Genomic DNA, 12,454 nt, shown 5'->3' on the forward strand with positions numbered 1-12,454 from the left:
TGCCCCTAAGTTACTGAGACACACACACACAGATGCATATACACACACAGACAGACACATACAGACACACACACTCCCCCCTGCATCTCACATTCCCCAGTACCTTATGACACACACCACATGTCTCCATCTTCTTGCACTGTCCTGCTGGCACTAAGACACGCCTCCCTAGACACGCCTCCCTAGTCAAGCTGTGCGGGCCGGTCTGAATCAGTCAGAGGGCCGGATATGGCCCGCGGGCCGTGCTTTGCCCAGGTCTGTATTAGAGGTTCATGGCATATCCAGATTATATGCAGATAAGCAGCTAAGGCTAGTCTATGGGGTCCGTGGGTGTCTGGGGGTAGCTGCTTTTCAAGCGGACAGGTTCTCAGTCTTTCGGGTCCCCATGCAGAACAACGGAGAGATGATGGACCTGAACAATGGAAAGCCGAGTGCTAGTGTGAACCTAGCGTAAGATGGGAACAGCCCTTTAAAGGCAATCTGTCAGTGGGTTTGGGGGACACTGAGCCACCAGTAAGTCCTTATGGTTGGTTGTTTAGTGTCCCAAAATTTCCTTTTCATGTCTCTCTGGCCCAGGAATAAATTGGTAAATATGTTAATAGAGGGGGCTCCAAGAACATGGACACTGTGCTAATGAAGGAGAGGAGCTCTGGTTCACTGCGCATGTCCTGGGCAGACGCCATGTGCACGGACTTTGGCGTAATCTGAGAAATGCATGTCTGAGTCCTAGACTCTTCTCTTGGTAAGTATTAAAGTCCAAGAAGGACTGACTTTGCAAAGGCAGGTTTAGGAGGCTAAACGACCAGTGCATAAGAACATGTACCTGGTTTATTTCACCTAAATCTGGAGATTGGGTTGTATTAAAGGAACACTCCTGGAAAGCTGATGCTATGTTTTGCCTAGTGCAGGGCCTGAGGTCTGGTTCACATCTGCGTTTGGTATTCTGTTCTGGGAGTCTGGAAACCTATACGTATTAAAAAGGGGTTAGCTAAGAAACCACACGGACCTCATAGACTATAACGGTCCGTGTGTTTTCCACACAGTTTCTGCACAAAACTTGTGGAGAGAAAAGTGCTGCTTGCAGCACTTTTCTCTCTGTATGATTTGTTCGGACACCAAATGGAAACCACATGGATCCCGTTATAGTCTATGGGGTCCGTGTGGTTTCTTAGCTAACCGCTTTTTAATGCGTATAGGTTCCAGTTCGGGGGTTCCGGGCATAAGGGGGGCAGTGCATGGCTCAGATATTAAACAGATACTACGATAGACATAACAGTGTAGCATTTTCAGTGTTCCTTTAAAATGTATGCAATGAGAATTAGGGTTCTGCTTTTTTTTCCCCTGGTTATCCTATCGCACAGTATACAGAGCCAGACGCTCCTGGCTCCATCCACTGTATATTCTATTGGCAGGGTTGCTGAAAACAGCTGATGGGTGGGGGTGTTGGGTATGGCGCCTATTACTAATCTGACATTGGGACAAATGCTACTGATGGGTCACCCATATCAAAAGCCCTTTTAATATTGTCATGGTTGTTGTCAACCATGCGGAGTTATCTGAGCTTACATTTGTACGTCTACAGTGTTTGATATGACGGCTGACCTGCCTTAAGGATAAGTCATTGATTAAAAAGCCCTGTAAAAACCTTTTAATGGGTATCTCGACAGTCTTAGAAGGGACAGTACTTTTCTTGTTCCTGGAGATTTTTGGAAGCTGTGCAAATTTGTCAAAACACGATTCCTTTCACCCCAAAAATGAGGGCTGTAGTGTAACAAAAATAATAAGCTTATTAACTTGGATTATTCCAATTTAGGGTCAGTAGTCCTTGCATTCTCTCTTCCTGCCCTAGTTATATATAGTATAGTTTCCTAATATATGCTGCCATCAGTATATGCCACTGTATAGGCTTATAGGGACACATTTATCAGAGAGCGCTGTAGAAAATGCTTCATAAATCTCCAGCATTTTGACAGACATGGCCCTATAGAGTCCATTGTAAGGAAAAAAAACAAACCTATAGCACATCTGCGTCGGAGTCTCCATGCACGCCTTTGTTGTCCACCATCTTCAGCTAACAAGGATGGGCCCCATTATAGTCAGTGGGGTTCGTTGGGCTCTGTTTATGCGTGATGTTTGTGGTCCATTGTTCTGGTTCTCCAACAGACCAGGAAAACAGGATCCTGTTGCTAGTTTGAACCTAGCATAGGGTTGTTGTGTGTGTGTATATATAATGTGTGTGTATATATATATATATAGAGGATTATATAGAAATGTTCACAATGGGTCTGCAAGATATATCCCCCCCCCCCTTCATTTACTGGGTAGAAGTAATGGAAACCTGCAAATACAAAACATCAAGAATATGGTGAGGCATCGCCTGTAAAGAAATGCATAACCCCTCCACTAACCCACTAGGATACCGTATACTATTTACTATGTATTCATATGGCCTGAGGTCTCTGCTTGTGTTCCCATATGTCCTGACTGTTACTGTGCATCGCTTTCCAGTTTTGCCGCAGCTGTCTTCTCGCTGAATCAACACTCTTATCTCATTTTATTTCCTTTAGATCGTCTCCAGCTTCAAGACCACAACATCTCGTGCCATCTGCCAGCTGGTGAAAGAGTACGTTGGCCACAGAGATGGCCTGTGGGATGTCAGTGTTACACGGACACAGCCAGTGGTCCTAGGGACTGCATCTGCAGGTAATCTCTAAGGATGGTCTTAAAATGGGATTTATCTTATATGCTTATATCTCCTGTGAATAGTTCATAAGTGTCTGCCAGAGTGTCCGCCTGAAATTAGTGGATGAGAAGACTTTTTCAACTCAAACAATTTTTACGGCAGAGTGAAAGCTGTAAAATCGAAACCTGTAGGAAAATATAACAAGTGCTGTTTTCCTTTAATTCCACCCCATTCCACCGCGTCCTGTTGCGGCTTTCCACTCCGGATTATACCCAAATGAATGGGCCTAATCGGGAGGACGTTTCGTGCTGCGGACGCCGCGGCTGAGTCAGCCATGGAATCCACGGGAAGAAGAGGCATGTCGCTTCTTTTTTCCGATACTAGTTAGCGGAAAAACAAGCGAGCGGCTCCCATTGAAGTCAATGGTAGTCCTTTTTTGGCAGCGGATTTTGAGGGGGTTTCTGCATCAAAATCTGATGCCAAAAAACTCTGTGTGAACTTTAGTCCAGGAAAACTATGCCTGTCAATGGGTGGCATTGCACCCCAGACCTGTATATGACTGTGGGGCTGAGCTACATCACTCTGCTCAGAGTGGTAATGTTTCTGGAAGAAAGCCGCCATCTTTTTGTAATCCTAAGCAATGGTTTGGAGAAGGCCTAGTGTGAGTGTGTATATAAAGGAGTTCTATCCTGCTAGTTTTGGGTGAAAATTATGCAACTTTTTTTTTTTCTTTTTTTTTTTTTTTTTAATGTTTTTAAAAGTTGGTGGTTTGCTTTCTTTTGCAGATCACACGGCATTGCTGTGGAGCATAGAGACAGGAAAATGCCTTACCAAGTATGTCGGCCATGCTGGATCAGGTAAATACAAAGATAAACGCAAATTCGGGTGTTTAGTTACTCTACTAACACTGCATTTGGAGTATGTCGGAAACAGATCAACTGTACCCATAGGTCCCCATTTACCCCACAGAGACTAATCGTATGTCCTTTTGGCCCCCATCTGACTGGCGGGTTGTATGTTTTTTTTTTTATTACTGCTGTAGATCACTTCTTACAAAAACAATTTATACCATGATTTATACATTATTTTTTAACATGGGAACCTATGGGCTATGTACAGCACTGTATGCCTATATGGTGACGTATGCCGGAGACTTAACTCCTAGCTTTGTGTCAGGAAATCCTGTTGTGTATCCGTCTTGTGAATGGATCCTTGGAAACTGGCAGCTTTTGAGAGTGCAGTGGATTCCCTATGGCAGGTCACAGAATGTAGAAGATGCTGAAAATTATAAGGATATTAGGTCATATAATAATAATAATAATAATAATAATAATAATAATAATAATAATAATAATAATAATAATAATAATTGACAATAGATGAGAAATTCCTTTATCATACACATCTCAGCTGCTGAGGAACCTCTTTAAAGACAAATTAGGAGATCCAGTGAGGTTATTGAATGACTCTATAACCTGGATGGTTGTTTTCCTCTTTATAATAACGTTCTGCAGCAGCTGTGTATTCCACTCCAACACCATGTCTAGTGACAGCCCTTCCTTCATGGGCAGCAGATGTTCAGTGACATCCTCAGTGTCAGCCAGTTCTGTGAAACTTCCTCATTATGCAAATGTTGCTAGGTTTTGCATAGAATTTATTGTATTTACCTACATAATTATTTCCAATGTTTTTCTTGCAGTGAACTCTATAAAATTTCATCCAACAGATCAAATTGCATTAACAGGTAAGTACCCAAAATGTGTTGTCCCTGTGATTGCCTTAGTCGTATGTTAGCAGCCCTGTCACTTGCGCTGATTCGCTTGCGTTATCGGGTTCTACGCATGAATCAGCAGAGTCCGCCAAAAATTGTCAGAGAAAAAAAAAGTTCTGCATGGAGAGTGTTTTTTTTGCCACCACTTTTAGTTTAAAGATGACGGACACCCGCCCGACCTCATTATGGTCAATGGGGTCCGCCGGGCACCGTGTATAACCGCTGTGTAAGTGGTCCCTCGCTTCGTTGTTTGAAGATCTTGACGAACCCAAATAACAGAGAGGCAGTGTAGTATAAGTTTTCTACAAACTTTTCCTAAATACAGGTGAATATAAGAAAGCTCAGCCTCAATCACTCAAATGGGACTGAGCTGTGAACAGGCCACATCAATGATGAATATGAATATAGCAGTCCTTGCGGTGCAAAGGTCCCTGCTGATCTTTTACAACTGAGGATCTACCCTTACGATATGTCATCAATTAAAGCCCAGAAAACCCATTTAGGCAAAGGGCCCGCATAGCAAAAAAAAAAATGTTTGGTTTTTTTTTCACAGAGTTTTTCTCTGTAGACTTTTTGCCCTTATACATGTGAAGACACTGGAATTTTCCATATAGTTATAATAATTGACATGCTGAAAATGTTCCAGCATTTCCGCTGCCGATTTTGTATCGGCAATGTGTGGATGGTATTAGCCAGAATCCCGTTCACATTGTCGGTACGGTAAAAAAAAAACTAAAAACACGTTTTTTTTTTTGCCACGCTGTTTCCATTGTGTCCAAAATGCTGCATTTTTGACCAACGTTGGTCCTAACAAAATATCTGTATGTGTAACCATGCTTTACTACTCCGGACCTCCTTGACGTGTGCCCTGCCCTGTCATTGATTCCTTTACATAGTATTTCGGTGACAGGTTTGTGTTGTTAATTGTAAAAGTAAGAAGTGACATAAACACCGCCACGCATATAGTCAGACAGGTTTATCCACGTGGGAATAGCGTTTTGCTTGATGTGACATTGCTTTTCTTTTTTCTTCCTAGCATCTGGAGACCAGACAGCTCACATCTGGCGCTACGTGGTGCAGTTACCCACTCCGCTACCATCAGCAGACACCAGCGTAAGCCTTGGGCAGACGTGAACAAATGTAATGCTGCAGGGAGACAATGTCACACGTAGCGGAATCTGATGTTTAATGCTTTATAGGATTAGATCTAATGGTGTTCTTTCTAGATATAATAAAACATCCGCAGGCCTGGTATCCATGTGGTAGTACTGCCAAGGCCCTGTTATACGGGTTTCATTATATTACTGCATTTGCTAATGCTGTGTAATAACACTCATGTAGATCGGGCTGCCACAAAATGTACAAAATGAAAAAGACCTTTGTAAACCCCGCCCATTTGTCCATAGACTTTTTGCAAAGTTTGTCGCAGGATACGTCATCAGTTTTTGGTGCTGATGAATGGCAAATCTGTCTAATCTGATTTGTCACAAAGCGGAGCTGCATCTTAGTCCAAAATTCTGCGCAGGCGCTGTAGTAAATGTGAGCCAGTCTATGTTTATGGAGGATGACCTGTTTAATTTCCCTTTAGTGCCACAGTGGGGCGCTCATGTAACAACATATGGGTCCTTCAGAGGCAGTCTCCATTTTGGGGAAGAGATGTGAATTCTCTCTTAGTACATTTGGAAGTGGGTTGTAAGCTTAAGTCCTTGTAATGTGTTAACCACTTGCTGTCCTGTGCCCGGGAATGTACGGATCTGAGCCTGGATTAACACTAGGAGGTCGTTTCACACTGACTCCTTTCTACAACATCCACAATCATCTTTGATCCTGGTTGTTTAAAGAGGTTTTCCCAGACCTGTTAGTTGATGACCTATCCTTAAGATTAGCCATGATTTGAAGATGGACAGAACCCAGGACCCCTGCCGATCAACAGTTTGCAACTACCACAGCCTGTGGATGAGCACTGCAATCCCTCCATAGAAAACTAAGCTCAGTGCTATACTTTGTATATCAGCTGGGGTTGGTATCCCAACTCAGCACCATTCTCTGGAATGGGGCTGAGCTGCAAACCGGTCATGTCACAGTAAATGTAATAACACATCAACTGTGAAGTGGAAGGGGTCCTGGAGGAGTGCTGCTACCACCTCAATCCGGTGATCCGTGGGTGTCCTAGGTGACTGATTTCCTATACTAGAGATAGTACATCAATTACTAAAGCCTGGAAACCACTTTCAGTAGCTATTGGGGTATCGAAGTGGTTAGATAGAGGAAGGGTTTCCATCACCCTACTGGTACCTGTGTAATATGATTGTGGGGGGCTGACTCCTTGTCAGAGATAATTCACATAGAGGAGGTAACACCTGCACATGTCTTATGTTATGCGGTTTGCTTATGGTACAGGGTCATAAATCCTATAACAAGGTATGCTATATGTTACTTCATTGTATTTGGATATATAGTAATGTTGTGTTTTATTCCCCTTAGATTTCTGCAGAGGAAGAAGTAGATTTTTCAGATAAAGATGAACTTGACGCCGACGGAGATATTTCCAGTGATTGTCCTACTGTCCGGGTTCCCATAACCTCACTGAAAAGCCATCAGGGGGTGGTCATAGCTGCTGACTGGCTGGTCGGGGGAAAACAGGCCGTCACTGCATCATGGGATAGAACCGCCAACTTGTATGATGTAGAGACGTCGGAGCTCGTCCACTCCCTTACAGGTACATTATAAAATACTAGTTCAGTGCTTTAATGTGTCATCTGTAGGGGAGTTTTGTCTGAATTTAACTGGTCCTTACATCCAATCCTCAACCAATGTCACATTGTAGGAGATAAATAGATTGATTGGGTTCAATCATAATTGAATGTGTAAGAGGATCTCCAAAACCCCCCTCAAAGGCAGATGTTGGGGCGATAAGCCTTTGCTAGAGTCCTCTGGCTGTGGCTTTCTCCATCCCCTTGTTCAGTACACATGTACTCTTCAGCCAAGCTGAGCTTGTATGTGTGTAGGGATGTCGGATGAGACATCCCTTACCAGCAATGTAAAGTGTATGGGCTTTCTAAGTATTAGATAGCTGTATATGTTCACCACCTGCTCACATCTCCTTCCTATTATACACCCCTGTCCCCTTCTCCCTGATACTTGCCTTTAGGGGAGAATCTGAAGTCCGCCATACCCATTTGATGATCAGTGGGTTAGGCCTGGTCCCACAAAGTGAACCCAGCAGGACATTTGTCCCACTCCACATTCAGCCAGGACTGGTGACGTGGGCGCTCCCATTGTACCTGAAATGTATTTATTTTTTTTTCTAAATTTTTGTTGGCATCAGTGGCGTTTTTAGTGAATTGCTACACACCACCGATAATATGCTCTAGTGATTGATAAATACAGTTTTAACAATCTACATCTCTCTAGACAGATACAGATAGACTGAGATGGATAAACAGGTAAAGACAAAAAAATGCAGAAGAGCGCGAAGACCTCTGCAAGCACTAAGCATGTGAAGGTCAACAGCAATACTACTATAGTCAATATCTGTGTATAGAAATGTGAGGGTCTGTGTGCACTATTTGATGAATTTGTGAGATCCCAACGTCATTTAGATGGAAACCTATGCTATACACACATACCTGTCTGTGACCTTAGTTTGCAAGTTATACACAGTCAGATATATCAACCTGAATCCACCTCGCCAGCTCCTCACCCTCAGAGATGACATACTTGTTAAAGAGGACCTCTCCCATCTCCAGTTTTGTCTATTTTTTTTCTTGTAACGTTGTGCTGTTCCTCTGTTATTCATACTAGAATTTTCTGCATAAATAGACAACTGGGTGTTACCGGCCGGGGATTTGTCCCTTCATAATTTAACATTGTCCAGTTAGTGGTGACTGGGCCAGACGCAACGCGACCCATCGATAAAGCAAAAGGTAACCCCTCATTGTTAGTTTGTTCAGTCCTGTTCAGGAGGAGTAACAGAGGAACGTCATGAAACAGGTGCTCCATAATGATTTAATTGTAAGTATTTAGTAAAGCAGAATGTCAAGAGTGTCGAGAATGATGACCGGTCCTCCATCGGGAAGGGCAAGACAAGAACAACAGGAATTGTTGGGTGTCCTAGAATTGGCATTCTTACTGATACGTATACCCCCATTTTGGTTTTTGGTACTGCTGCCCCCCACAAAGAGAATAGAGAAGATTGATCCGTTGCTCTCATTGACTATAGACAGAAGATCTGACCTCAATCTCAATTACTTTAGGCCATGCACACACATCTACCATACACTTCCCTGGTGATCTCCATATGTGTGGATGCATGTGCAAGGCATCAGGTCATGTATGTTGCAGTCATATGTCACGCATCTAGTTAATAATGTCAGTACATATGACGTTCCCACAGCGTTTGCCTACTATGATATCATGGGGTGTGACTGCTGTGATATACATGCATGACCACCACTCCGTTGACTTCGTACAGCATTGCTATACCTTTATACAATTAATATTCTGAATTATGTTTTATACGCAGTTCAACATTTTACTTTCTCTCTTTAGGTCATGACCAGGAGTTAACCCATTGCTGTACACATCCCACACAGCGTCTTGTAGTGACGTCTTCCCGCGACACAACCTTCCGACTGTGGGATTTCAGAGACCCCTCAATACATTCTGTGAATGTTTTCCAAGGCCACACCGAGTAAGTACAAGCCGCCATGTAGTCCTTGTGTTTATACCTTAACTATAGATACAAATGGAAAGCCCATTTGGTCTATTAAAGTCATTGTCATGTTTGATTTGTCCGCTATCCTTATAATTGGATGTAATATTGTATGTAGTAACAATTCTGGAGCATTTTTTTTTTTTTTTTTTTTTTTTTTTTTAATTCTTCGCTGTGCTGTTCTTTCATATTCTGATGGTCAATTTATTAATAAATTGACAATAGGTTGTCACCATTCTTCTTGTCAAAGGGAGAAATCCCTACATAATCTAGCATTGTCAGCACTGTGATATGATATGATACAGTCATATTGTGTAGGGACAACCCACTCCCCAGCTGGTAACACCCATTTGTCAATTTATTTATACATTTTCCAGAGGGAATAACAGAGGAATAGCACAACAAAGAGTTTTATAAAGGTGACCTAAAATTGTTATATTATGCAGTATCTCTGTATTTAATAACATATCAAGCAGGGACGATTCTGGGGCGGAAATTGAAATGGCTTGCTTGGTGGCAGGTGTAATATAAAAAATTAAAAAACAAAACAACTCTCCCCAGCATTCCAGTGTCTGCCACCAAAGCCTAGTCACATTCAATGCCTCGATCCACTGAAGACCAACACCCCACACGACTACTGAGGTCCATCAGCCGTTGCTGGAGAGAGACTAGTGACTTATCAATGACATCACCGTTCCCTCTCCAGCAAGTATTGAGGCAGCTGGTTGACCTCTGTGGTCATGTGAGATTGCAGGACTTCGGAAGAATGAGGCACGGTGCGTGACCGACTGGGCTGTGGTGGCAGACATCGCAGTACCAGTAATAGGTGAGTATGAGAGTCAGAGACTGCTGACTGGGCTCCAGCAGTCATGTTGGTGTCATGATGTGTCAGAAGGGAATGGAGCCGTCCAGGGGAGGCAACATTGCCTGTTGTGTTTGATCACCTCTCCTGGGTGTTCAATCATTATACTTTTGGGGCTGAAGAGACCCCAGAGTATAATAGCAGTTTTCTTTTTCGGGAAGTGTTTCGTGAATGGAAGTGAATGGAGCAGTGGTCATGAAAGGAGCGCTGGCACTCAATTCATAAGAAAGCTTTAGGGTGACTTTAGGTCCCCTCTTTTCCTGATCTGTAGAAGATCCTGTGGATGGACCCCCAGCGATCTCACATTGTGGTTGGGGTAAATGTCCTTAACAGCACAAGTGCTTTAAGTTTAAAAACACCAACATGATACCAGCACTGTATAAAAATGTAAAGTTTGAGTAATGTATGTGTGTGTGTGTGTGTATGTATATATATATGTGTGTGTATATATGTGTATATATATATATATATATATATATATATATATAGCAGCATAATAATATAAAAGACTGATACTACGGAGGCACAAGAAACCATATCAAGCCGTATCAATATAATACTCACAGAAATATTGTATATAATTTTGATGAATAAGCTGAATAAATCTAAATAAAAAAATTGTATGATAAACCAAATTCATGTAATAAGATTCTTGTCAAATATGCAATATACAAAGGGGCAGCATGGTGGCTCAGTGGTTAGCACTGCAGCCTTGCAGCGCTGGAGTCCTCCGTTCAAATTTTGCCAAGGGCAAAAAACCATCTGCAAGGAGTTTGTATGTTCCCCCCGTGTTTGCATGTATTTCCATCCCATGTTCCAAAAGGACATACTGATAGGGGAAAATGTACATTGTGAGCTCTATGTTGGGCTCACAATCTACATAAAAAAAAAAAAAAAAAAAGTAATATACCCATAGTATGAATCACAAGTATGGGCTTTATAATGCAACCTACCATAGGTAACCCTTAAGAATGGCCAGTTAAACTGGTAGTAATGCCAGACAGAATATTGAACAATAGTAATGCCCACACTGAGTATAAGAATAGCTCCCGGCACATTCCCATAGGGATATTGTCCCAGTCTCCTTGGCCCATGAGCAGCGCCTTACACTGAGGTCCATTGGGATCCCCTTTTTGGTCATGTGACTTTTTGTGATTGCCAATTTACATAACGTCTAAAAGTATCTCTATGCCCTTCTAGAACAGCCTTGATGTCGCTCTCATAGACGTGCATTGAGAGAGACTTCCGGTTCACACGGTATGGTCTCTGTGAATAGGCCGGAATGTGAACATGGGAACAATTCTATCTAGATGTAGATACAGCACATACATTATACTCTGGGGAAATGATGAATAGTCCTGGTATTTTCCCTGAATGTATATAGCATTACAATGTACAGAAATGAAAGGGGTTGCTTGGTCGTTAGAGAGAGTTCTCATTTTAGTGACTAAATGTTTAGCTATACACATGTGAGATGAATGTTAGCCATTGATTTTTCAGTAGGACCAGACAGCCTTGTAATGTGTATGGTGGTGTCTGACTGTTTTACAGAGGCTTATGGATGTCAACAGACCTCATGGGTGATAAGACATTACCGAAAGGTATCTGGCAGCATCTTTTTCCTTCCATATATTGAGGGCACCTGCATGCTCTGCCAAGCGTGCATGTGTTTGGAATAGCCAACTGCTATCTGCGGTGTACAACCAACTTAAGGCTAAAGCCCCACGTTGCGGAAACACAGCATTTTTTGTTGCAGATTTTTTTTTTTTTTTTTTTTTTTTTTTTGAGCCAAAGCCAAGAATGGCTTAAAAATTAATGGAAAAAATTACAACCCATGGCAAAAATTATGGAACCACCAGTCCCTGAGGATGTTCCTTCAGTTGCGTAATCTTGTAGAAAAAAACAAAACAGTTCACAGCCATGGAAAAAAAATGAAAGGCATTTCATATGGCAACTTTCTGGCTTTAAGAAACACTAAAAAAAAAAATATTTGTGGTAGCCAGTAACCGTTAGATTTTTAGAACAAGCACAGGGAATAAATTCTATCACTCAATTCTAAGGAAAAAATTATGGAATTGTGGAAAACAAAATAACACTCCAACACACCACTAGGACTTTTTTGCACCACCTCTGGCTTTTATAACTGCTTGCATTGGCTGGCTGGCATTAAATCTTTAATAAATGCACAGGTTTACATTTGAAGTTTTGGACACTTTTTTTCTTATCCCATCTATCGAAAGGATGTTTGGGGATGATGAAATAATTTTTCAAAATGATAATAAATCTTGTCATAGAGCAAAAACTGTGAAAACATTCCTTTAAGACACATAAGGTCAGTGTCATGGCCTGCAAACAGTCCAGATCTCAATTCACTTTGGGCTTTGGCTCAAAAAACGCACCAAAATCTGCAACAAAAAAAGCTGC

General features: G+C 42.0%; 1 protein-coding gene across 3 annotated transcripts in view; it reads left to right on the plus strand.

Moving 5' to 3' along the window:
- The window catches only part of WDR37 (WD repeat domain 37), a 126,333-nt gene that overhangs the window by 87,770 nt on the left and 26,109 nt on the right, over nucleotides 1-12,454 (plus strand). For all 3 annotated transcript variants that reach the window (XM_075271624.1, XM_075271622.1, XM_075271625.1), the window contains 6 exons: nucleotides 2,568-2,703; nucleotides 3,469-3,540; nucleotides 4,383-4,427; nucleotides 5,491-5,567; nucleotides 6,939-7,173; nucleotides 9,006-9,147. In XM_075271624.1, coding sequence (XP_075127725.1) covers nucleotides 2,568-2,703; nucleotides 3,469-3,540; nucleotides 4,383-4,427; nucleotides 5,491-5,567; nucleotides 6,939-7,173; nucleotides 9,006-9,147 — 707 coding nt within the window. The remainder of the gene's footprint in view (nucleotides 1-2,567; nucleotides 2,704-3,468; nucleotides 3,541-4,382; nucleotides 4,428-5,490; nucleotides 5,568-6,938; nucleotides 7,174-9,005; nucleotides 9,148-12,454) is intronic.

The sequence above is a fragment of the Leptodactylus fuscus genome, chromosome 4 (genome assembly GCF_031893055.1).
Source record: "Leptodactylus fuscus isolate aLepFus1 chromosome 4, aLepFus1.hap2, whole genome shotgun sequence".
In the NCBI taxonomy this organism is placed as follows: domain Eukaryota; kingdom Metazoa; phylum Chordata; class Amphibia; order Anura; family Leptodactylidae; genus Leptodactylus; species Leptodactylus fuscus.